Source organism: Myotis myotis, unplaced genomic scaffold, assembly GCF_014108235.1.
Source record: "Myotis myotis isolate mMyoMyo1 unplaced genomic scaffold, mMyoMyo1.p scaffold_m19_p_1, whole genome shotgun sequence".
Classification (NCBI taxonomy): domain Eukaryota; kingdom Metazoa; phylum Chordata; class Mammalia; order Chiroptera; family Vespertilionidae; genus Myotis; species Myotis myotis.
The window spans coordinates 172,685,530-172,712,939 of record NW_023416313.1 but is presented as its reverse complement, the minus strand read 5'-3'; the positions used below and the strand labels follow the sequence as shown (position 1 = coordinate 172,712,939).

Below are 27,410 nucleotides of genomic sequence, written 5' to 3'. Positions count from 1 at the left end.
TGCACTTATAATATAAAAGCAATGGTGAGTAAACTGCTTGTGCCTCAAGACAGTGGTATCAAGCTGTTCTAGTAGTTTTTGTATTAGTCACCACCATGCATTCACAGTAAAAAATATTACAGTCATACTCAATTTACCTGAGGAAGTATTGAAATACTTTGTTAATTCTAATTTTGAATATGTGTCTTTAAAAATATTTTGTGTAGTGAAATGGGTAGTATGCATACATAAAGCACTTCTGTGTCTGAAGTATGATATATTTTGAGGAAAATCACTTGTGTATTGAATTGTAAGCTAAACTACCCACTTTTTAAAAACAGAAGAACATTTTTAATTGAAAGAATGACTGACAATCCATGGTGTATTATTTATTTTTGTGTAGAAATGTTACCATAAACATGTGGTTTAAAACCACACACATTTCTTACCTCATACTTTTTGTGCGTTAGTACTCAGTTCATGGCTTAGTTAGATCCTCTGCTTCAAGATCTCACAAGGCTACGTTCAAGGTGTGGGATCTGAGGTTGAAGTCTCATCTGAAGCTCAGCTGGGGAAATACCTGTTTCTAAGTTCTCATGGTATTGGCAGCACTTGTTCCTTAAGGGTTGTCATACTGAGAGTCTCAGTATTTTACTGGCTTTTGGCTGGCTCTTTTTCAGCTGGGTCTTCCCAACATGCTTTTGCTTCCTCAAAATCCGAAAGAGAAAGAGAATCCTTAACAGGGTGGCATTAAAATCTTATATAATGTGATCACATACAAAAATTGTGTATCTTGTCACCTTTGCTGTATTCTTTTGGTTAGAAGCAAGTAACATGTCTTGCCTGCACTAAAAGGGAATCACATAGAACATGAATACCAGAGTGGAGGGGTCATGGAGGCCACTTTTGAGTCTGTTCACCACACACAATGAGTTCCTTAATCTTGGTTATTTGGCAAACATTTCCACAAAATTGAAAAAAGCACCTGTCACGTAGGAAAACCGCTGATAGTATTTCTGTGAAGAGTAAAATTTGAGCTTTCAAGCAAAAATTAGAATTTTTGAAAACTTGTATCTGCTACCATGATCTTGACAGCTTCCCAGTACTTAAAGACTTTTCTCATGGGTAGTATTAATAATTAAGATTTTTTTGTTACTGTATACTGAACTCTGTCAAGATTTGGACGATCTGCATAATTCAAAGAAACCAGTATTTTTTATATAACCAATGCATGATGTTACAAAATTATGCCTGAAAGAAAGATCCTTTCAAAGTGCAAGATAGACTAATAGATTTTAATGTAACAAAGTACAAATTTTAGTGAAAGGAGTAAGATTTTGCATTCCAACAACCCTTTAAGAAAATACCAACTGTTGAGTTTTGGTGTAGTATTAAAGAAGTGCACTTACAGTTATCCTAAAGTGCTTTAAAATACTCCCCCTTTCAACTATATATATTTATAAAGCCAGATTTTCTTTATATTTTTCAACCAAACATTTCCTAGCAAATTAAAAGCAGAATTAGATATGAGACTATAGCAGGTTTTGATTAAGCTAGACACTAAAGAGATTTGCCACTCTTTAATTTTTTTTTTGTTTTCAAGATAGTCATAAAAATTACTTAATGTTAATCTACCATTGGTTTATTATAGTTTAAAATAAAATTAATACATATTTTTAAATTTTTCTGTTTTAATTTCTAATATGGCAAATATTAATGAATATGTCCCACCTGAATAAAAAACTCTTTTGGGTCTTCAGTAATTGTTAAATGTGTAAAGCGGTCCTGAAACCAAGGAGTTAGAGTATTAACACAAAAAGTTACCCAAAATATAGAGTCTTTGCTATAAGTTAAAATCAAATTAACTCTGTTTTTTTTTCATGTTTATAATAAGCTATTTGACATTGGCCTTAGAGAATAGTAAATTTTCCTTATGTTCTTTTGGCAGTAAGGGAAACAACTACCAAAGCACCTATACATTTTCTTGCAAATAATCAGGCTTAACACCACAATTGAATCCAAATATTTTTAGTACTAATAGCTTATTTTTTTTCTGTATTTTATATCTTATTACTGTAAGGTAATTTACCTACCTCTTGGCACTAAAAATTGATATTTTGAGGTGGTATCTTTTGTAGAAGAGTTATTCAATTTAATTTTAGCCTACATAAAAATGAAAAGGAAGACTACAGCCTTTTAAAACTATGGCTAATGCTCTGGTTTCTCTTCAGACCGTATAAATCTTTCGCCTTTTAAAACTATGGCTAAATAAATGCAACTTCCATTTATATTTTGAAGATGTTATATATCATAAAAAATAATATCTTTGGGCAGACACCTACCTCCCACCAACTCCCTCCTCCCCCTTTGCGAATTCTTTTCTGTGGTTTTAGCATTCTGAAGTAATGATTAATAGTGAAATGAGCCCTGAATTAGTATTTAAAAGACTTAGATTGAAGCAAGAGATTTGAATGCTGATTTTGCTTTGCTCTTAACCATTGTCAAACCTCTCTGAGCCTCATTTTCTTTATTCCTAAAATGAGAGATTTTACCCAAACTACTAACTCTCAATTTTGGCTTCTAAGGTTCCATAGGCTATATTGAATGCTACTATAGATGGAAAGCTATCCAAAATATAAAGATTATTTGCTATTAGTTGGAATCACATTAAGTCAGTAGTTTTCTAATGCTTACCATAAGCTGTTTGGCATTTGGAGAATAGAAAACCAAAAAAAGAAACTTAGTTATTTAATTCAGTTTGCTAGAGAAATCTTTCCAGCATTGGACTCAGACAGGAAAAAAAAAAAAGTTTGGGGTGGTATCTTTGGTGTTATAAAAGTTAGAAACTAAAACTTTCTAAATTACAGTGTTTTATTTATATGGGCATAGTTTTTAAATCAAAGCACCTCAATTGGTGTTTCCCAATCTTGGAGAATATTTAAAGGAGAGATTTTACCAATTGGTCTGGGTGGGTCCTGAAATGATGCATTTTAAACAACTCTCCCAAGTGATTCTAATGTGCAGTTAAAGTTAAGAATGACAGATGTATTCTGGAATGAATTGAGAATCCACTTTAAGGGAATTTACTCTGAATTTTGGAAGCAACTGTTTTTAATAAATTATAGTTTTTTATTTTATGTCATGTTTTTGTTTGTTTACTTTTTCATGGAATATCTCTATACTTCAGCATCTCCTTTAGATAGCAGGGATCTATTATCACCTATAAAGTCAGTGTGATATAGCCTAAGGGCATAGGCTTTGTAATCAGACCTGGGTTCTAATTCAACCCCAGCAATAAGAAGTTGGGGCTATATCACTAACCTTACATAACTATAGTCAGTCTATAAATTTATAGAATGGTGTATAATATTTGGTCTTTATTAGTCAAGTACTTGATTTAATTCATACATGCACTGTGAATTTCAAGTACATTTGAAACATATATGTACTGTGTAGTGCAAGTATATTTAAAGTGCAAGTACATTTAAATTTGAAAGGTGACTAACTTAAAGCTCAGAAGTTTCTTGCCCAAGGTTTCATAAATAAATGTATAGGTCTTCTTAATCCCAGTCTAATGCCTTACTGTTGTATTTGATATCTTTCCAAACTATTTTATAAGATATTAAAATTCTCTGTTGCTGAATTATTTTAATCAGTTAATGTTGAATAACATGAAACCTGGGCTCTGAAATTGTGGTAATTAACCAGAGTTGTCCCCTAAGAAAGTGTTATCAGTATTAACTTTATAAAGTACTATTTTAGAAAATGCAAGTAAATATTTTCCATTTTTTGAAGGGCAAATATTTGGAGAAAATATTTATCTTGAATTGAGATTGTGGTTGGTTACAGTTAAATCATATGACTATGGCATTATTGATTTTTTAAATACTATATAGTAAAGCTCAAATGCAGCTTTCTTCCTGTTAGGCCTCAAATACTAAGGGTGGTTTGGGTTACTTCAATACCTGTTTCCATAACTTTTTTTAAAACAACAGCCATCATTTATTTAGTCACAGATTTGCAATGTGTACAGGCTGTGATAAGAAAGACCCATTTCTTTTTCTTAATTAATTACTTTTATTGGGGTATAATTGACAATATATGAATTTTCGGTGTACAACATAATAAAGATTTGATTATTTGTATATATTGCAAAATGATAACTATAGTAAGTCTAGTTAACAACTAACTCCATATGTATGGAGTTTTTTTTAATAAGAAATTTTAATATCTTAGCAACTTTCAAATATTCAATATGTTGTTATTATTGTTATGTTGTTATGTTGTCACCTGAGGATACTTTTTCCATTGATTTCTAGAGAGTAGAAAGGAAGGAGGAGGCTGGGAGAGAAACATGGATGTGAGAGAGACACATCAATTGGTTGCCTCCAGGAGGTGCCCCAACCAGGGCCAGGGAACAAACCTGCAACTGAGGAAGGTCCCCTCGAGCATCAGTCAAACCGAGACCCTTTGGTGAGCAGGCAGACGCTCTACCACTGAGCCACAATGGCCAGGGCTATTTTTAACTGTGGTTACAATGCTGTAAATTACATTGCTATGACTTATTTTATGGGTGGAATTTTTTACCTTTGATTCCCTTCACCCATTTGTTTTCATAATTTCTTAACAAACCAATGTCAATAGAAAAGTTGGTAGCAAAACAAAATTTTAAAAATGTAGTTATTCCTCAATTTATTAGCATAAAACAACCTTTTATGTTTTTACTTTAAAATAATGTTTATTTGGGGGAGGAAAGTTTAGAAAGAGACATGTATTTTGAATATTTTCCTCCTCAGATAGTATAGAGTATATCAAATCAGAACCAAATGGTGAATACAGACACATATTCCTCTTTTCTCACTGAACATTCTACTTTGAATATTCTTTGGATTCTTCTAAAAAATATGATCTTAGTGGTTGTATGAAAGTTTGTTCTTTAATTTTTTTAAGCCATTCTGCCATTGTTGGACATATAGATTGCCATTGCCTTTATTTGCAAAAATTAAAAAGTAATAACATTTACTATTTATTTGCATTTAAATATTTTTGCTATTAAAATGTTATCATTTTTAATTTTTAAACGTTAAATTGATTTCAAATGAATATTGGGCTTATAGGGAAAATAATACAAAGTTTCATTAAAAAAAAAAAAAAAAGAATTTCATATACCCCTAACCCAGTTTACCCTAACGTTAACATATCTCTTATCGTAATCAGGTAGTCAACATTAACTAACTGCAGACCTTATTTGAATTTACCAGTTTTTCTGTTAATGTCATTTTTCATTCCCAAGATCCTAGTCAGGATCATAGGTAGTTATAGCAGTTAGTTATTTCTTCTTAGTCTCCTCATCGTTTTCTGCAGTTACTGACTCTTTGTCTTTCATGACCTTGATACTTTATGTTTTCAATATTATCATCTTTATTTTTTATTTATTTTTACTTTTTGAAATGTATATTAATTAATAATTAATTTTATTATACATATTTTTTATTTTATTGTTTAAGGTATTACAAAGAGTAGTACATATGTCTCCTTTTTTCCCCCCATTGACCTTCCCCCGGCCTCACCTACCCCCTGGCACTTGCCCTCCCCCCCCCCCCCCCCCCCACAGTGTCTTGATGTTATCATCTTTAAAACAATGCCAGTTCAGTACTTAAAAGCTGCCATTGTTGTTATTTGCATTTATTTGACTAGTAAATTTGAAAAAAGTTTTTTGTTATGTATTGGTCATTTGTATTTTGCTTTTTAAAAAAATACATGTTTTTATTGATTTCCAGGGAGAGAAAGGGAGAGGGAGAGAGAGATAGAAACATTAATGACGGGAGAGAATCACTATCAGCTGCCTCCTACATGGCTCACACTGGAGATCGAGCCCGCAAGCCAGGCATGTGCTCTGACCGGCAGTGGAACCATAACCTCCTGGTTCATAGGTTGATGCTCAACCTCTGAGCCACACCGGCCAGGCTGTATTTTGCTTTTGAAGTGTTTCAATTTATGTTCTTTGCCTAGTCTTAAAGTGACTTTTTCCCTTTAGTTTCTTTTTTTTAAAAATTGATTTCAGAAAGGAAGGGAGAGAAATAGAGAGATAGAAACATCAATGAAGAGAGAATCATTGATTGGCTGCCTCCTACATGCCCCCTACTGGGGGAGGTATCTAGCCCACAACCTGGGCATGTGCCCTTGGCCAGAATTGAACCTGGAACCTTCTATCCACTGAGCCAAACTTCTAGGGCCCCTTTAGATTTTTAAGCATTGCTAATCTTAAAGCTTTTGCATGATAAATGTTATGATGTATAGAATGATCCAAAGTCACAGAGTTTATTCTCCTCAATGATGATCTTTTATAAATATCGTTCAAATATATTGTGTGTATCAGTATATTTAATGTATAATAGTATTGAAGTATATATCTCTAAATTATATAGACCACACTTTTCATAATTAGTTATACTAAACATATGTGTGTTAATGTAAATTTATACTGCCTTATACTTTATCACATGATTCATCTCATACTTTTTACTCTTCTTGAGATCATTCTGCTTAGTGGGACCGTCCTCATGGAAAGGCTGGAACTTCCCTTGAGCCGTAAGGTCTCCAGCGGGCCTAGATCATTCTTTTAAACAACTTTCATTGTAAATCCTGTCTGCCAGGTTTTCTTATTTGTTCACTTTGCCGATCAGGCAGCTTTTGTCTTTACCCTGTGAGATGGGAGATTACCTGCCCTAGCATAGGTTTCTGTGGGATGGTGGGAAGAGTGAAGAACCCATTCTTTCTCTTCCTGATCTTTGGCTTATACATTTTTCCAATAAAGATGATTCTAAAATTCATACCATCTATACTAATAAAAGGGTAATATGCTAATTAGACTGGACGTCCTTCTGGATATCCTTCTGAGGGCCGGCAGCCGCGGCAACTGTGAGGGCCAAGGGCCAGTCTGTCGCCGCAGTCCCTTTTGCAGATGCTGCGGGAGAAGGCAGAAGGGAGAAGGCGGTGCTGCGGGAGAAGGCAGAAGGGAGAAGGCTGGCACCGTGGGAGAAGGCAGAAGGGAGAAAGTGGCAGTTAGGCAGTTAGGGTCATCAGGCCAGGAGGGGAGAGCAGTTAGGGGGATCAGGCCAGCATGGGATAGCAGTTAGGCATTCAGGGGATCAGGCCAGCAGGGGAGAGCAGTTAGGGGTGATCAGGCCGGCAGGGGAGCAGTTAGAGGCATCAGGCAGGAGGCAGGCAGGGAGCAGTTAGGAGCCAGTGGTTCCGGATTACAAGAGTAATTGAGTCATCAAAGGTTGGTCTTATAATATTGCAGTTAAATTTACTTTTATAAAAGTATGAAACAGAATAATTATAACTGTTGAATAAATGTAATACTCCTCTGAAATATTTTAACAGGGTTACATAACAAACTCATCACGAGTTGCATCTAGTAATTCTACAGAGTTGCTGTTTGACTTGACCCAGGATACAGGATTATCACATTACCAAGGGGGACCGACACTTTGTATAACAGGTTGGTTTTAGTATTTTTTAAAAATATTATAAGAAGAAACTTGGTGAATATGCATGAATAGATTTTCTGTTTGAAGTCTTTGTCTTCATGTTAAGTTTTTTATATAGTAAAGTAGAATGGTGCTAATCTTGCATGGCTTTCTTGGGTCGTTTTAAATCTTACTTAATGATAGAATATTTTACTTCTTCCTTTTAATGACGTAGGCTAATTGACTTTGAGATTGTTCTCATTTGCACTAAACATACACTGAAAATAATTTCCATAAGTTAGAGAAGTCCTCTGATAACCTGAATACTCTGTTAAAAGAAGTACTAAACCTTCTATGATGACGAGTGTGCAAAGTATATGATTATAGTTAATGTTTTAATTAGCTTAGTGGCTTTCTACTAATTTAATGATTTACATATGATAAGTATGATTATAGAGTACTATTATAAAGTGGTTATAATAAATTTGTATATAATTAGTATTCACTAAATGCCCTTTGAAGGAGTAATGAAATGTCCCTATTGAAGAAGAGTTAAAGTTCTTTGATTGTATACTAATAACAAAGCTCTTCATTAACCTACAATATAAAATAGTTTGCTATGAAAAAATTTTATATAATTGAAAATTACCTGTAATGAAAGCAGTTATGCTTTGTAGATTAGCAATTTTGAAATATTTCAAATATTTGACTAGAGATACACAAGATTTGGGGGACTTTTTAAAAATTATTTTCTAATAAATCAATGTAGAAAATTTACCAAATCTCTCCCAATGTTTTAATAGTAATATTAGTGCCTAAAATGCTTTTCTATTTAGATAACATTTATTTGATATTCACTTCTTTGGGTGTCACTTACTTGTGACACTTGTAGAAATCTAATTTTTAAAATAGGTAGGAACGAGCTTTGGCCGGATACTCAGTTAGTTAGAGCTTTGTCCCAATATGCCAAGATTGCAGATTGGATCCCCTGTTGGGGCACATACAAGAATCAACCAATGTATTCATAAATAAGTGGAACAACAAACCTCTCTTTTTTTCTCTCTCTCCCTCTCTCCTTCTTCCTCTCCCTCTATTCTCCCTCTCTCTCTTCCCCTCCTTCTCCCCCTTTCTCCTCCCCCCTCTGTCTCTTTCTCAAGTCAATCCATAAAAATAAAAAATAGGTAGGAACCAAAAGAAACATGGAGAAAAAAATAGTGGTCTTAAGTCAGGTTTTACAAAACACATGGACTTTATTCATAGGAAAGGTCTGAATTCTTGAAACTTCTTGCAGTAAGGACAGTGGCACTTGCTCTTTAAGTTTCCTACTGCAGAGAGAAAGACTTAAGCCTGAGCAATAAGTAGGATGGTTTAGAGATGTTAGTCTTGAGATTTTTGTAGTCTTTATCAAGTCTTTACACTTTAGTTTTCTCATATTATTAAAATGGAACTTTTATTTTTCTTATTTAGTGCATTCTCTAGATGAGGAATCAGCCATTTGGAGATAAATTTTTAATTCTTGCTCTATTTTAGCCAGAGCTTTTTGAAGTACAAATAAGATAAAATTTGAAAATGCATTATGAACTTTAAAGGACTTGACAACAAATAGTTGCTGTGAATGATATTATCTGCTGTGTGTTCAGTAGCATGATTAACTGACCACTGTCAGGTGATCACACGAATTAGATTTGAAATTGATCTTGAATGAGAATAGGATTTTTACTGACAGAGAAAGGGCTGTTGAGTATAGGAAACAACATAAACCAAAGACAACAGAGATAAATAAGTTAAATGGTCAGAATTTAAAACTCTTAAATGCAGAGGGATTTTATTTCTTATGTTAAAAACGTTTTTGAAGTAAAACAGTTTTATTTCTATTGTTCATCTTGTTATATAATCAGATGCTTAATCCAAAATACCAATACTCATTGGCTTTTCAAGTAACCTGAGCATCTTACGAGAATGCTACTGTGATAACAAAATCTTTCTCAGGTCCCCATAGTATAGCCATTAGTAATTATCTGCTTTGAAGATGGAAAAAAAAATCATTTTTATGTTATCTCAAAGGATGAAACAGAGGAGCCAATTAATATAATGGCTTATTTTTCTGACCTGTTTCCCCTTATTAAAAAGCAGATAGGTGAATCTACTAGAATAATTTCTTCTAAAGATCTGAAATATATTTTTAGTAATGATTATATCTATCATTTATTACTGAATGCTTTCAGCTATTGTGTTGGGTGCTTTAAATGCACTATCTTATTTTATCTTAAAACAGCTTTGTAAAACGAGGTATAATAACAAAAGAGGAAACTGAGTCTCAGAGAAGTTAATTAAATAAGCCAAAAATACATATAGCTAGTCAGTGACAGAGCCTGGAATATTTCTCTTTTTTATTTCCAATTTTAAATCATTATTATTTTTCAACTATAGTTGACATTATATTAGTTTCAGGTGTACACCCCAGTGATTAGACATTACATAACTTACTAGGTGATCATCCCAATAAATCTTGCACCCATCTAACACCATACATAGTTCTTAGAATATTATTGGCTATATTCCCTATGCTGTACTTTATATCCTCATGACTATTCTATAATAACGAATTTGTACTTTTTAACCCCTTCACCTTTTTCACCCTTACACCCAACCCCACGACCCTCTGGTAATCATCAAAATGTTCTCTGTATCTGTTCTGCTTGTTTGTTTATTTTGTTTTTTTAGAGTCAATTATTGATAGATTTGTACTAATTGCCATTTTATTGTTCATATTTTTTATCTTTTTTTCTTCCTAAACAAGACTCAAATATTTCATATAGTACTAGTTTAATGGTGATGAACTCCTTTAGCTTTTTCTTGTCTGGGAAGTTCTTTATCTGTCATTTTATTCTAAAGTAGGGGTCCAGTGCACGAATTTCTGTACCTTGAAAGGAACTGTGGGCCTCGAGGCTACAGTAGACACAGACAGGTCTCAGCCCATCCTCCCCGCCCCCGCCTGGCCCCTCCTACCGCGGTCCCCGGTCTCCTTTCTGCCGGCAGCTCCACTCCCATCGCTGCCGCTCCCACGTGCTGACAGCTCTGGCCCCACTTGCACCCACTGATGGCGTGGAGTGATTGGGGCCAGCGCCAGCAGTGGGTGCAAGTGGGTCCAGCGGCGGCTCTGGCACTGGCAGCGGGTGCAAGAGGCAGCTGCTGGCCCAGATCTCCCCTCAGGAGCAGGGGTAGGTGGAGAAGCCCTGAGGGGCTATTGGGGCTGGCAGCCGCCACTCCAGCTGACGGCACCGAGTGATTGGGGCTGGCACCGGAAGCGGGCATAGCGGCGGCTCCGGCAGTGGGTGCGAGCTGGGCTGCTGCCAGCAGCAGGTGCGAGTGCCAGGTGGAATTTTCAGTAACCACCAGACGCTCGCCCCAATGATAGTGACTGGTGCCCTGCCTTGGCACCTCTGCTCACCTCCTCCACCATCCCGTCGCGGCTGACACCCACCATGTTCTGTATGTGCTGCCTGTTGGTCAGTGCACACCATAGTGACCGGTTGTTAGGATGTTCCACCGTTCAGTCTATTTGCATATTAGCCTTTTATTATATAGGACTAGGGGCCCAGTGCACTGATTCGTGCACTGGTGGGATCCCTATGCCTCTCCTGCGTCCTCATGCAGTCTGGGACCCCTTGGGGGATGTTGGACTGCCAGTTTTAGCCCGATCCCTGCAGTGTAGGCCGAGGGACCCCACTGCTGTAGCAATCCATGCACTGGGCCTCCAGTATGCATATAAGATCTTTGGTTAATCTCTTTCCGCCCTCCCCCTTTCCCTCTGAAATTCATCAGTCCGTTCATGTTTCCATGCCTGTGCATTGAGTATCTGCCCCCTGGTGATCATTGTGCATCATAGCTACCAGTTGAACGGTTGAAAGGTCACTTAGGACAGTGGTTCTCAACCTTCTGGCCCTTTAAATACAGTTCCTCATGTTTGACCCAACAATAAAATTATTTTCGTTGCTACTTCATAACTGTAATGTTGCTACTGTTATGAATCGTAATGTAAATATCTGATATGCAGGATGGTCTTAGCTGACCCCTGTGAAAGGGTCATTTGACCGCCAAAGGGGTCACGACCCACAGGCTGAGAACCACTGACTTAGGCTTTTATATATTTAGACTAGTGGCCCGTTGCACGAAATTCGTGCACATTAAAAGGGAATTAATTAGAGGAATTATTTTAATATTGCTATTTGCCCTTTCTCTAGATGAAAGAAAATTAATAAAATGTATATGAAAATCTCCCTCCTGTCAGAATCTGGGGCATGCCGCGGGACCCAGAGTCAAGTCTCCGCCCACCTGCGTATGCCTCGAAATTGCACAAGGCCCAGACCCGGCCAGCCCCACTCCCCATCAAGCCCCGCTGGGCGGGGGGCTTGGCCTCAGGTTCCCCAGCCCCGGCGCTGGGGCTGAGGGTGCAGCCTCAGATCCCCTGGCCCAGCCTCAGGGCCCCAGCGCCGGGGCGGGGGTGCGGCCTCAGGTCCCCCGGCCCAACTTCAGGTCCCTCTACCCTGGCGCCATGGTGGGCAGCATAGCTTCAGGTCCCTTGGCCTAGCCTCAGCTCCTCCAGCCCCAGTGCTGGGGCGGGGGGCGCAGCCTCAGGTCCCCTGGCCCGGCCTCAGGGCCCCAGTGCCAGGGCGGGGGGCGTGGCCTCAGTTCCCTGGCCCCAGTGCGAGGGCATGATGACCATTTGCATATTAGCTCATTATATAGGATTATAGCTTTACTTTTCCTCACTTTGAATATTTCTTGACAATCCTTTCTGGCCTGCAAAGTTTCTGTTGATAAATTAGCTGACAGTCTTACGGGAGCAAGGCTGGGATATTTCTGATATATTTACCTTATTTATTCTACTTTTAGTGTATAGTTGGGAGCATTAAAATACGATGTGCAGGTTTCAAATTCTTATTACCAAGTACAGTTGTATTTTATTTTCAGAACTTTTACCTGGCCTAAATATCTTCAGTTCTCTTGATAATGCTCTCAATAAGACTAATATCTCTTAGATTTATGGTGATGGTTTTTAAACTAAAAATTCTTTTTAGTAATGAAATCTTTGTACAAACATAATTTTATGCAACAGTCTAATAAAAAATAACAGGACAGTAAGTTCCTAAGAGGAGCCTGTGAAGCTTTGGGAACATAATTTAAAAACTTAACTCCTTTCATTATGAGCCCTTTTGTATGAATGAATGAATGATTATCATTCAAGAGTAGTTGATTTCACTTTGGAATAAATGGATAATATAACTTGAAACCATGAATAGACTACTTCTTTGTTAGGTGGGAAAAGAACTTAACTTTTCATTAAACATTTTAAGTTGTTAAATCAAAAGTTTGTAAAGGGTCTCTAAATGTTTAGAATAAAAGAAAATTTTTTTTAACAAACTTTAATGTCCTTACCCATCTAAAGATAATTCATTTGTAAGAACTTAATTCGGAATATTCTCTCTGCTTTAATTTAATTTAATTTAATTTTTTTGCTTGATATATTTTGGTCTGACTTCTTTCATCGTAGTTGTTTATATGTGTATTTAAAGTCATATTTTCTTGCATAGAAAGATTATTTTATGAATTATTTGAGTATATATAGATGTTTGCATAATTTCCCTGACTTGATCACATCAGTTTCTATGATTTATTGTCATTTTTGACATAATTCAATTATAACGCCTTTACTTTAGCTCCAAAGTATTTTTATTTAATTATAAGCAATATTCTAAAGTGTTTAAAAATATTTTTCCCACTGTTTAAATTATTGTAGGTATGAATGAAAGTTCGTTATTTCCAAAACGTCCGTGTACTTCTGAAGTAATCAGTGTTAATCCAAAAAAGTCTAAGCCCAGTGAAAGTGTTTCTGGAGCAAATTCCTCAGCTGTATTTCCTTCAGCTAAGTCTCTTTCAGTGACATCTCCCCAAGCTGTGTCATCAAAAGGTAAATATGAAATGTGGCATATAAAAAAGAAATATATACATACAATTTAGAAATTGTAGTAAATTTACAAATTGTTAGTGGTTATTCAAGGTTAAAAAGTGATAAATCTTGAACCATATATTTTGACTTTATTTTAGGTACAAATAACTCATCAAATCAATCTAAAAATGGAACACCTTTTCCAAGAGCTTGTCCAAAGTGCAATATTCATTTCAATCTTTTGGATCCTTTGAAAAACCACATGAAGGTAAAACTTTTCAGAGTTTGATTTTGAAAAGGTTTGCAAATCTCTAAAAATGTTGATTTACAGTAATTAATGGTTCAGTTATTTAGATAAGAAATTTCCTATTGATATTTCCATATAAGAGGTAAAAATTTATATGCATAATGATTATTTTCATAGAAGATTTTAAAATTGCTTCTGAATCATTAAATTTAAAAAATTAAGTTCATATACATCATAATGTACTAGAGGCCCGGTGCACAAAAATCTTGCACTCGGGAGGGTCCCTCAGCCCAACCTGTGCTCTCTCGCAGTCTGGGAGCCCATGGGGGATGTCGTCTGTCCAACTGACGGGTAGTGGGCCTAAGCCATCAGTCGGATCCCTAGCATTGCTGCGGAGACGCCAGAGGCTCCCGCCACTATCACTGTGCTCACCAGCTGTGAGCCTGGCTTCTGGCTGAGCGGGCCTCCCCCGTGTGGGAGTGCACTGGCCAACAGGGGGCAGCTCCTGCGTTGAACGACTGCCCCCTGGTGGTCAGTACGCATCACAGTGACTGGTCGTTCTGCCGTTTGGTCGGTTTGCCTGTTAGCCTTTGATTATATAGAATGCTGATTGTATTCTAATTTTAAATGAAAATACATTAATCATATTATTTTATTTACTAGATTATGCCATGCTTCAAACGTTAAAAAACTGCCATTTTATTATGTTAAACATTTTGTATAACTTAACAGTTTCTTTAGTTAATTTTGTGTCCATCCATGCTAATATGTACACGTCACAATGACAATCAGAGTTTTACATTTAATTTTCAACACTCAAACATAAAATCCAAATGGTGGAGCATTTCATATGAAATAAATGTTTTAACTCAATCCAGAATATTGTTTGTGTAATTGTTACAAAGTAATTTGAGCTTATTATTGGTACAGGAAGCTCTTAAAATTAGATTTAAAAATTTTGCAAAGTACAAATGAAATAGAGATTTAGATAACACTTCACCTAAAATATTTTATTAGATGTTAGAGTATTCTGCTCTGTCTGTGTAAAGGTAGCCTGTATTCTTCTTGCATTCCCAGTATAAATGTCAGGAAGGAGTAAAAGGAAAAAAAAAGACAGTGCGGATTATATGAAGAAAAGGAAGGAGAAGGGTGCAGTGGCTAAGAAATAACTAAGAAAAAGTTCTTGTTCACTATTTCAGAGATTTACAAATTTTTATTGAAATTTAACATTTTACAAAAAAAGTAGAAAATAGGTAATATTTTTAGAATAGTAAATACAATATATTCATGTACAAAACTGTATTTTGACTGTCAGTACTTCCAGCTCCTAAATTGTAGTCCCTGATAACTGTACTTTGTGCTTTGTTCTTATATGAGAACTAGAGGCCCGGTGCATGAAAGTCATGCACTTGTGGGGAGGGGATTCCCCAGCCTGGCCTGTGCCCTCTCACAATGTGGGACCACTGCAATCGATCTCCCCAAAGAGGTAGGCGCCACCCACCCATCCAGGGCTCCTTGATGGATTTCCCTAAGAGGTAGGATGGAGCCAGGTGTCCCGCCACCGGAGTCGTTGCGCGGAGCCGCCGGGACCTGCCTCCGGCATCACCATGCGGAGCCTCGGGAGCCTTGGGACCCCTGGCGTTGTCTCCCTGCCACGTACACAGCGTTAAGTCCCCACCCACCCACGTGCGCCCTCTGCTCACACAGCCTCCTGGTGATGGATTGTTAAGGCGTGAGGGCATGACGACCACATAAGCTTTTATTAGTATAGATTAACCTATACAAGTGCTTTCAATTTTCCTATCTATGTAATGTTTTGATGAGTTACCTAATTTTTTAATGTTTTATGTTTTGTATGTAAATAAAAAAGAAAGGGTTAAATTCTTTATTTATATTTATTTAATTACTAGAGGCCTAGTGCACAAAAATTTGTGCACTCAGGGGGGACCCCTCAGTCCGGCCTGTGCCCTATCTTAGTCTGGGACCCCTTAGGGGATGACCACCTGCTGGCTTAGGCCTGCTCCCGGGGGGGGATCGGGCCTAAGCTGGCAGTCAGACATCCCTCTGGCAGCCCGGGAGCCCTCGGGGGATGTCCACTTGCCAAAGGGGAGTAGGCCTAGCTGCAGTTGGACATCCTTAGCGCTGCTGAGGAGGCAGGAGAGGCTCCCACCACCACCGCTGTACTGGCAGCCTGCAGCCTGGCTTGTGGCTGAGCAGAGCTCCCCCTGTGGGAGCACACTGACCACCAAGGGGCAGATCCTGCATTGAGTGTCTGCCCCTTGGTGGTCAGTGTGTGTTATAGTGACCATAATTCCCTGTCGTTCTGCTGTTAGGGTCAATTTGCATATTACCCTTTTTTTTATATAGGAGTGCCTGGCCAGCCTGGGTGAGGGGCTGATGGCTGTTTGCAGGCTGGCCACAGCCCCTTCAGGGTGGGGGTTCCCCCTGGGGTGCCTGGCCATCCTGGGTGAGGGGCTGAGAGCTGTTTGCAGGCTGGCCACAGCCACTTCAGGGCGGGGTTCCTGCTGGAGTGCCTGGCCAGTCTGGGTGAGGGGCTGATGGTCATTTTCAGGCTGGCCACACCCCCTTCAGGGGGGGGGTCCTGCTGGGGTGCCTGGCCATTCTGGGTTAGTGGCTGATGGCAGTTTGCAGGCTGGTCAAGCCCCCCAGCAGGGACCCTCACCCCATGTGGGTGAGGCCAGCCTGGGTGAGTGGCTAATGGCTGTTTGCAGGCTGGCCACAGCCCCTTCAGGGTGGGGATCCCCAATGGGGTGCCTGGCCAGCCTGGGTGAGGGGCTGAAGGCTGTTTGCAGGCTGGCCACAGCCCCTTCAGGGTAGGGGTCCCTCCTGGGGTGCCTGGCCATCCTGGGTGAGGGGCTGAGGGCCGTTTGCAGGCTGGCCACAGCCCCTTTGGGGTAGGGGTTCCTGCTTAGGTGCCTGGCCAGTCTGGGTGAGGGGCTAAGGGCCATTTTCAGGCTGGCTAAGCCCCCCAGCAGGGACCCTCACCCCATGAGAGTGTGGCCAGCCTGGGTGTGGGGCTGATGGCTGTTTGCAGACTGGCCAAGACTCCCAGCGGGGACCCTCACCCTATGAGAGTGTGGCCATCCTGGGCGAGGGGCTGATGGCTGTTTGCAGGCTGGTCACGGCCCCCAGCTACCCAAGCTCCCAGTGGAGGCTGGCTGAAAGCAGGTATCTGGGATTTATTTGTCTTCTATTGAAAATTTGTTGCCATGAGCTGAGGCTGCAGCCGGCTCAGGGCAGGCAGGAAGGTTGGCTTCCTCCATCACCCAGGCAACCAAGCCTCCTGCTTGCTCTAGCTCCGTGGCTGCCGGCTGCCATCTTGGTTGGGTTAATTTGCATATACTCACTCTGATTGGCTGGTGGGCGTATCTTGGAGCGTAGCAAAGGTATGGTCAATTAGCATCTTTGTCCTTTATTGGTGTATATAGTTATCCTAGGACAGGGAAGTTTAAAAGTATGTAGAGTTTTTACCTTCTGGCTTATACATTTTATATATCAGTTAAAGTTTTAGTATTATAATAATTTCCATTTTGAATGGTCCTGGCCCCGTAGCTCGGTTGGTTAGAGCATCGTCCCCATACTCCAAAGTTGTGGATTCGATTCTTGGTCAGAGCACATACAAGAATCAACCAATGAATGTGTAAATAAATGGAACAAATTGATATCTCTCTCCCTTCCTCCCACCTCCCTCCCTCTTCCTCTGTCTTTCCCTTCCTCCCTCCCTCCCTCCCTTCCTTTCTCCCACCTTCCCTCTATTCCTCTCTCTCTCTTAAACAAAGAAATAAATGAGTAAATCTTTAAAATAATTTCCATTTTAAAAAAGTGATTTTTAGATTATTTGTAAATGGTTTTTCTATACCAATAAAGTAATGTTTTTTTAATAAAAAATATATAAAATACAAGTTAAATATTCTGCAGTAATATGAATAACTTACTTATCTGAGATCATGTGCTGGACTAAGCTTTTTTTTTTAAGTTTTTAATTTTTAAAAATATTTTAATATATTTTTTATTGATAGTATTATAGATATCTCCCATTCTTATGTTCTTTTAAAACATAAACCAACTGACTTAAACTCTTCCTAAATGTGTTATTTAGTAAATTAGTAGCAACATCAGAAAGTGTGAAAATCTAAAAGCAACTCTATTCCATTTCTAAGATAACAATATCCACTTCCTCTCCTGTCACAGTGAAATGTTAGATCATCAGTGAAACTTTCTGTGTCTCATGAGAAGCTGGGCCTTTGATCCAAAGCAACTTCTTTATTGGTGTCTTCCTTTATTTTAATGCAATTTTCTTGATTTACATTTTTAAATATTTATTCCATAAAGTTGTTTTGCTCTTTTGTGGAGGGAGTATTGTCCAGTATATTTGTTCAGTGTTTTTGGTCTGGCATAGCTGTCATTTTCTTTCTAGTAGTTTTAACTCTTTCTTTAAAAAGCAATTACATGTTTTTCTCATTACTCACCCCTTTCCCCCTCTTCTCCTAACCCTTATCCTCCACCCTTCCCCCTCACCCCCCCACATTGCCCTTCTCCATGGGCTATGCAAATAAGCATATAAGTTCTTTGGTTTATTCTTCTTGTTCCCCCAACCCCACATCAAGGTATGTCAGTCTGTTCCATGCCTCCCTGTTTCGGGTCTTACTTGTTGGTCAATACATTTTGTTCATTAGATTCCACAAATAAGTGAGATCATGTGATATTTGTCTTTCTCAGTTTGGCTTATTTCACTTAGCATAATATTTTCCAGGTCCATCCATGCTGTCCCAAAGAGTAAGAGATCCCTGTTTTTTTACAGCTGCATAGTATTCCATAGTATAAATGCCCACAGTTGTTTTTATCTATTCATCTACTGATGGGCAACGTGGGCTGTTTCCAAATCTTAGCTATTATAAATAACGCTGCTATGAACATAAGGGTGCATATATTCTTTCTGATTGGTGTTTTGGGGTTTTTAGGATATACTCACAGAAATGGGATTGCTGGGTCAGATGGAAGTTCCATTTTTAATTTTTTGAGGTAACTCCATACTGTTTTCCATAGTGGCTGCATAGTGGGAATCTGAATTCCTACCAGCAGTGAACTCTAGGGTTCCCTTTTCTACACATCCTCGGCAGCACTTGTTGCTTGCTGATTTTTTGATGATAGCCATTCTGACAGGTATCAAATTGAAAAAAGAACCCACTGAATGGGAGAACCTATTTGCCAATGATACATTTGATAAGGAGGTAATATCCAAAATATATAAAGTACTCATACGACTAAACAAAAAGATAACAATCCAAATGCTCAAAGTCATTAATCATCAGAGAAATGCAAATTAAAACCATAATGAGATTTCATCTCACACTTGGACTGCTAAGCTTTAAATATATGATTTTATTTAACTCTTAGAAAATTTTTTGAGATGGGCTTTTTTTCTCACTTTTTTATAGCCAGTTAATGAAGCCCAAGTTCTCACAAATAATAATTTTTATTTTTTGAAAGTGCGTAGGCTATTTAATGTTACATGGAAACTTAAATGTAGGTGTACTGTATTTTTTAGGACATTTTATATTTATGTATCAGATCTAGTTTATTACATTATTTATATTTCTATATCTTCACTTATTTTTGTCTACTTGATCTGTCACAAATTGAGAAAACACCACAGCTCAGTCTACAAATTTGATTACCTGTATTTTCTTTGATATATTATCGTACTTCCGTGTTAAGATTGATGATGATGTTTGTAATATAAAAATACTCATAACTATGTTGTAAATACATCCTTTAGCATGTTTATAAAATGTCCTTTTTTGTCATAATGGTCAATGACTTTTAGGTTTATAAATCTTGTTTTCTTTTTTAAATATATTTTATTGATTTTTTTTTACAGAGAGGGATAGAGAGTTAGAAACATAGATGAGAGAGAAACATCGATCAGCTGCCTTCTGCACACCCCCTACTGGGGATGTGCCCACAACCAGGGAACATGCCCTTGACTGGAATCGAACCTGAGCCGACTGTTTATCCACTGAGCCAAACTGGTCAGGGCTAAATCTTGTTTTCTTATGGTTTCCATTTGCCTGACATAGTCTTTGTTTATCCTTTTATTTTTAACAGTCCTGAATCATTTTGTTTTAAATATGTCTCTTGCTTTCATCATATTTGTTTTTCCTTGGCAATCTTATATGAAAATATTTTTTGAATTAAATTTATTTATTAAACACTAGGGGCCCAGTGCATGAAATTCATGCACAGATAGGTTCCTAGTGGCTGCTGGCTGCCAGCTGCCGGCACCTCCCCTGGCTACCAGCTGCTGGCCGGGGCCTTCCTTTGTTCTGTGCTGCCCCCTAGTGGTCATTGCATGTCATATCGAATGATCGAACGCCTGGTCGGTCAAATGCCTGGTCGGTCAAATGCCTGGTCGGTCGAACTCCCGAGGTGGACACTTTGCATATTAGGTTTTTTTTGTTTTGTTTTGGTTTCTTTTAAATATATTTTATTGATTTTTTACAGAGAGGAAGGGAGAGGTATAAAGAGTTAGAAACATGGATGAGAGAGAAACATCTGTCAGCTGCCTCCTGCACACTCCCCCAGGGGATGTGCCCGCAACCAAGGTACATGCCCTTGACCGGAATCGAACCTGGGACCCTTGAGTCTGCAGGCCGATGCTCTATCCACTGAGCCAAACTTCTTGCTGAAGTTCATTCTCTAGTAATTTCCTGAAGAAGGTCCTGGGAACAGCATTCTTTGAGTTCTTTTGTGTTCACTGTATTCCATTTTTGTAAAAAACAGTTTGGCCAGATATAAAGTAAGTTTGATCCCAATCTAAAGATCTTGTGGGTGGTGCTCCTGTTTTACAATATTGAATGTCACTGTTGAGAAATCTGGAATAAACCTGAATTAGTTTGCCATTCATAAGTAATTTGATGTTTTGGCCTGGCTGTTCACAGGATTTTTATTTTGGAAGACTGATAATTTTATACTAACCTGACTTGGTACTTGGTTAGTATAAATTTTGGGTCAATTTCTTCTCTAACACACATTTTTTTTCAACTTCTTTATTGGTGTCTTCCTTTATTTTAATGCAGTTTTCTTGATTTATATTTTTAAATATTTATTCCATAAAGTTGTTTTGCTCTTTTGTGGAGGGAGTATTGTCCAGTATATTTCTTCAGTGTTTTTGGTCTGGCATAGCTGTCATTTTCTTTCTAGTAGTTTTAACTCTTTCTTTAAAAAGCAATTACATGTTTTTCTCATTACTAGCCCATGCCATCTATTCATCTATTTAATTTAATTTATTATTTTTTTTTATTTTACAGTGTCTATTCTCACTATATTCCATTTTTTCTGCTTCGTCTTTATCTCTCTAAGTTGATTTTCTACTTCAATTTTGCTTCTTTTTTTTATGTCTTCTTTTTGTCTTGCCATTTCCTCTTGTCCATGTGATCTTCCAAATAGACACAATTGCTTTATTAAGTTTTTTACAAACTTTAGCAAAATTTTTAGCCTGTTACCATCTTGCATGCTTCTGCTCCAGTTTTTGTGTGTGTTTTTTTGTCAGAAATTTACATTTTCCTTCTTTTTATCTTAAAGTATTTTTGTTTGCCAGTAGATGTAAGTTCCTATCATTGAACAAATTGGATTTCTCGGCTGTTTTGTGCAAGGCTCCTATTGGGGAGCATAGGTTTCCAGGATAATCTCACAGCCTACTACTCTTTGCTGGACAAAAGGCTTCCTGAAAGTGTGACTTGTGTGTCTGAATTTATAAGTAGCATTGCCTTTTCTACTTCTTTCTACCAAGTGAGGGCTGGGGGACTTCTGCCATTCTTCTTGCGCCAGCTCCTATACCCAATTTTGTAAACAAAGGCTATAGCTTTGGACTTCAATATGTGTCTTTCACTTTTAGAATGTATATTTTTGCTGAGGCTTTCTAAGATCTTTACTATTAGGTCTTTTTGACTGCGTCGATCTACTTCCAACTGCATGTCTTCTGTCTAAACTTGGCTGCTTTTAGTAGTGTTTTCAATGTGGAGTCTGTGGAGTTTAGTCTGGCATTTAGTTTCAGTGAAAATAAAATTTTTAGAATTTGGTTGTTGTGGCTTTTGGGTGAATCCCAGAAGGAGAAGGGGAAAATTTAGACTTACATAGGATGATCGTATGGGGAAGTACTATTTTACTATTTAAAAATGGTACCTATCTTCTTTGCTCTGAAAATCCTACCTAAATTTTTCAGTACTAACAAAGTAACAGAACATGGTCTATCAATGGAAAGGAATGAAAATGAGAATGAAGTTCAGATGGTGTCTGCTGTTTGTCAAATTACAGTATATTGAAATAAAGTTTTTAATATTGCAGAATGTCTAACCCATGAAAAGAAGGGATAAACCAGGGGCAATAGCGAAAGGCTAGGGTTTAATAAAGATGACCAATTGATCTTGGACTATAGGTCAGCCATGCAAATCCATAACTTTACCCTGTCCTCCTATAAAACCTTAAATCAAGACTGGTTCTCATTTCTTCAGTTACTGTCTTGCCTTTTGAATATTTTGTTTAGGTATTTTTGCTGTCCTCTCAGTTATTAAATCCTTTAACCTAGTTCAATTCACCTTGTCCATTCTTAGTTGTCAGTGGTTTATCAATTCAGCTATTTTATAAGGACATGAAACCTTGTTTAAAAGATACTGTTGAAGATCCTATCTTACTTACCTGTATTTAAAAAAAGAAAATAGAACAGCAAGCAATTAATCATTTGTTACACATATCATAATTTATGGGTAATTAGGGTAAATTTAACTTTTATAGATGTACCAAATTAGAAAATTTTAAAGAATATAAACCTTGCAGCACATTCTACTATAGATTACTAGATTATTTTGTAGGTTTCAGAAAAGAATGAAGTATCAAATATGACTCAGAATAACTTCTACAGTCTGAAAGTCATATTTAATGTTTGAGTATATAAGGTTAGGGAGACTATCCTGTATTACATCATTTTTGTGCATTATAACATTTTCCCATTGTTGTTTGAGATCCTCTCTAGTAAAACTGGATAAGGTGAGAAGTTTGTCTATCAAACTGATGCTACTAATAATATTATTTGTCGTAGTAAGATAAATTTTGAATCATTTTTCTAATAGTGCTGGTAGATTTACTCTGATCCATCTTTTTCTCCTTAAAGTAAAAAACAGCATTTTTAAGAAGAAATTTAGCCTGACTAAAGTCCTTAGAAATAACAACTTTCCTAAGTTTGAGCTCTTCAATATTATTTGTCTCAGGAAGAATCTAGAAATATAGAAAAACCTTTCTCATTTTCCTCTTTGTTATATTTATTCTTTTTTAAAAAATATTTTTATTGATTTCAGAGAGGATAGGGGAGAGAGAGAGATAAAAACATCAATGATGAGAGAGAATCATTGATTGGATGCCTCCTGCACGCCCCCTTCTGGGGATGGAGCCAGCAACCCAGGCACGTGCCCTTGACCAGAATCGAACCCGGGACCCTTTGGTCTGCAGGCCTACGTTCTATCCACTGAACCAAACCAGCTAGGGCCAACTGTGTTTATTCTTAGTAGGGGACTGCAGATGATCATTTTGTATTAGAGAACTAATACATTTATCCTGATTTCGTTTTTGGGCGCAACCTTAACTCTTAAACACTAATTTTGTCCCTATTTTTCAGTCCATTTTATTCAGTATTTTTCCCCCTCTTTTTGGTGTACTTTAGATTTTGTGGGCTTGGTTTTTATTGGTCTCTTTTCCTTTATAGGTTTCAAAACTGAAAAGTGAACAAAATAAGTGCAATTGAAGGAAACGTTATAGGTCTGCTTTGGATCAAAGGCCCAGCTTCTCATGAGACACAGAAAGTTTCACTGATGATCTAACATTTCACTGTGACAGGAGAGGAAGTGGATATTGTTATCTTAGAAATGGACTAGAGTTGCTTTTAGATTGTCACACTTTCTGATGTTGCTACTAATTTACTAAATAACACATTTAAGAAGAGTTTAAGTCAGTTGGTTTATGTTTTAAAAGAATTATCTGGATGGCTATTAAAAAGGCAGATTTCTGGGGTCTACCTCTTGACATTGTGGTTTATTGGTCTGAAGTGGGCCCAGGAATTAGCATTTTGACTAGCACTTTAGGTTTTTCTAATGCAGGTGTTCCTCTGAGAAAATCTACTGTAGGTAAATTTTACACTTAAAATTATGTAAATAAATGAATTAGTTATATCTTGCTAGGGAAAAAAAGCTCATGTATGAAAGTGTTCCATATTAAAATCAGTTTATGTAATATGCTGGTTTTACTCATGAGGAACTAAAAATCCCCTTCAAATATTTAACCATTCTGGATATCAAGATGTAACTGTTGATGTTATCAGGACATACTTGATACTTCTTTCTTTTTCCCCATACATTTTACAGCACTTTGAGTATGGTGAATGGCAGATTAGCTGTGCTCAATGTCCAATTCCAACCATATATTACGAAATTTACTGTGTCACTTAATAATTAGTATATACATTATGACACATAAAATTACATTTCCTTTCTAGACTCTTTCTAGACATGGATATGAAATAAATGATTTTTAGTTTAGTTTTAATTAAAGTATTTAAATCATTATCAATACATCTGAAACAGTTAATTGCAAGGAAGATACTTTTAGATCAATAGCAAGTCCTGATTTTAAGGTTTTCTTTTTTTGAATTGTTTTAGACTATGTATATGCACCACAAACTTTTGGTGAATATTTTTCTAGCTACATTACCAAGCATTGTTTTACGTGGTCTGGCAATGGATTTAAGCACAGAAAATGTGGGGGTATCTGTGTTTTTAAAGGGTAAAGAGGGCTTCTCTTTTGTTCTCTTTCAGTACTGTTGTCCAGACATGATAAATAACTTTTTGGGACTGCCTAAAACTGAAATTTCAAGTACAGCAAATAAAGATAACACTATTGATTCAGAGCAAGGAAAATTGATCATGTTGGTTAATGACTTTTATTATGGAAAACATGAAGGAGATGTCCAAGAAGAACAGAAGACTCACACCACCTTTAAATGCTTCAGTTGCTTGAAAATTCTTAAAAATAATATTAGGTATGTAAATACTTATTTCTATTTGAAAATTGGAATGCTGCAGATAAAATTTTTGTGTTTATCTGGTATTTTTCTGTGCCATTTTAGATTTTTAACACTTTCTACTAACAACAAAGGCAGATTCTCTTGTTGAAAAGCTTTTGTCCTTTCTTGTATTTTAGAGTTGACTCCTGGAGCTACTTGTATTTCTTTTTTTTTTTTTTTTTTTAAATATATTCTATTGATTTTTTACAGAGAGGAAGGGAGAGGGATAGAGAGTTAGAAACATCGATGAGAGAGAAACATCGATCAGCTGCCTCCCGCACATCTCCTACTGGGGATATGCCCGCAACCCAGGTACATGCCCTTGACCGGAATCGAACCTGGGACCCTTCAGTCCGCAGGCCGACGCTCCATCCACTGAGCCAAACCGGCCTCGGCTACTTGTATTTCTTATAAATAACTTAAGAAAGGATGAACATTATTTCAAATAAAGCACAATTAACTTATTTCCCCTATATTATCTGTGATCTAGGAATTTCATGAGATAATTTGTATTTTTAGCTGCTTTTGAATTTGATTTTTCTTTATAAGAACCACTTTTTTATGTTTTGCCCAGTTTGACTTTCTTTTTTAAATATATTTTATTGATTTTTTACAGAGAGGAAGGGAGAGGGATAGAGAGTTAGAAACATCGATGAGAGAGAAACATTGATCAGCTGCCTCCTACATATCTCCTACTGGGGATGTGCCTGCAAACAAGGTACATACCCTTGACCGGAATCGAACCTGGGATCTTTCAGTCCACAGGCCGACGCTCTATCCACTGAGCCAAACCGGTTAGGGCCAGTTCGACTTAATTTTATTTAATGCTCAAATTTGTCAGTTGATATTTATATTTTTTAAATTATTTACATTGCATAAAAAGTGATCTTCTTTAGAGAAGTACCAGTTCCTTAGAAAGAATGTCTGCTTTATTTTAAAATGTAACCCCTTTAAAAATTAGAGATTTAATTTGCAGTGGAATTTTGAAGATTTTATACATGTTTGCTATAAATTTTAGGAACTTAAACTTTATAATCTTTGAGTTACACAGCAAACTCTAGTAGCTGTCATCTTATAAATGAGTTAAAGAACAAAGTAATAAGATACATTGATCAATATTTTCCATTGGCTATATAGCTTTACATGTATATTAGGTATGGTTGTTTTTCCATAATTTTATTATAAAATATTTTTAAACATTCAGCAACGTTTTGTAAAATTTTACTGTGGACACCTGTATACTTACCACCTTGATTCTATCATTAACATTTTACTGTGCTTCTATACTTCCCTTAGGTGAGTTGTGTGTTTGTGTACACAAACATATATACAGATATAAATATGCCTTTCTGTGTTTATCCTTGATAACTATTATTTATAATTAGCATTCTTAGGCATCAGTATTTTACTTCTGGACCCAGTATTTATTTTATTTTCCTGTCAGTTCCTCTTGGGTTCAAAAAGAAGACAGAAAAATCCTGAAATGCACTATGCTATACTTCTATAGCAATTCTTAATGCTTTGTTTATGGTAGTGTTTTAGTTTGCGAAGTTCTTTCACATATATTATTTCATATGATTTTTCACATTTATCTCCTTTTATTAAACTTTAACAGTCATCAATAGAGAATGGTTCTAGCCATTTAACAGAAAGGTATTGTACTTTGTGATATAACACTGAAACAGTATTATAATAGAATTGTCACATATTTCCATATTCTGACCATTTTGATAGTAAAATACACCAGAAAAGTTATGCTAGTGAATATATTAAATTGCATAGAAATATGGTCACTGACTTAGTTCCTTGTTATACCTAAATATTATGTATATTATGTTGGAAGTTATTTTAAGCAACAGTTTTTTGGCTTTTCCTTTAAGATTAGCCCATTTAGTATTAAACATATGAAAATAAAACATTTCCTTTTTTGCTGCTGTTTCAGAAGACTAGATACATATTTCTAGAATATCAGAATTATATAGACATTTTAAAGACAATTTTTTATAACATCCAGGAATTGGGCATTTTTTTTGAAATACTGATTATTTAGTAAATGTAACTTTAATGAAACACTTGATAATAGAAGAAGTTATATATGTTAAATAATATTTTACCTTATAGTAAAAAAATGGAAAGGCAAATTGATATTTGTAGAGAATGGCACAAAACTCACAGATCTAGGTTTTTACGCTTTGCTCTTTGAACATATTGTGGTATGGTATTTTTTTCCCCTACATTGAGTCTCACCAAAAACACTTAGGTTTATTTATTCTGTGAACATCCTTGCAAGAGGTTTGGATTTTTTTTTCATTGTTTCCCTTATTTTCATCTGTTGTTTTAAGTAGTATGAGCTCCTGATGGGGGCTCATATAATAATTGAGGGAAAGCTTGCTAGTTAAGTGATTATATAGATAAACGTTTAATTGCTTAAAGTTGTAAGCTGAAATTTTAATGGCTCACTTTTCTCTATGTGTAAATATTTAACCAAGTCTAGGATTTTCTATAGGTGTTCATAGAGTTGGTATTAAAACCAAAGGAGGACAAAAAGATTTTTCAAGGAGTGTCTTAACCTATTCTAAAGAGAAGTAGTGTTGTGGATATGTGAAAAAGATAAATGTTATGACCTTC

At 36.8% G+C, this 27,410-nt stretch overlaps 1 protein-coding gene across 14 annotated transcripts in view; it reads left to right on the top strand.

The window, feature by feature from the left end:
* Positions 1–27,410, top strand: part of ZNF280D (zinc finger protein 280D) — a 117,438-nt gene that overhangs the window by 39,337 nt on the left and 50,691 nt on the right. For all 14 annotated transcript variants that reach the window (XM_036302457.1, XM_036302420.1, XM_036302384.1 and 11 more), the window contains 4 exons: positions 7,369–7,486; positions 13,255–13,425; positions 13,563–13,672; positions 24,535–24,758. In XM_036302457.1, coding sequence (XP_036158350.1) covers positions 7,369–7,486; positions 13,255–13,425; positions 13,563–13,672; positions 24,535–24,758 — 623 coding nt within the window. The remainder of the gene's footprint in view (positions 1–7,368; positions 7,487–13,254; positions 13,426–13,562; positions 13,673–24,534; positions 24,759–27,410) is intronic.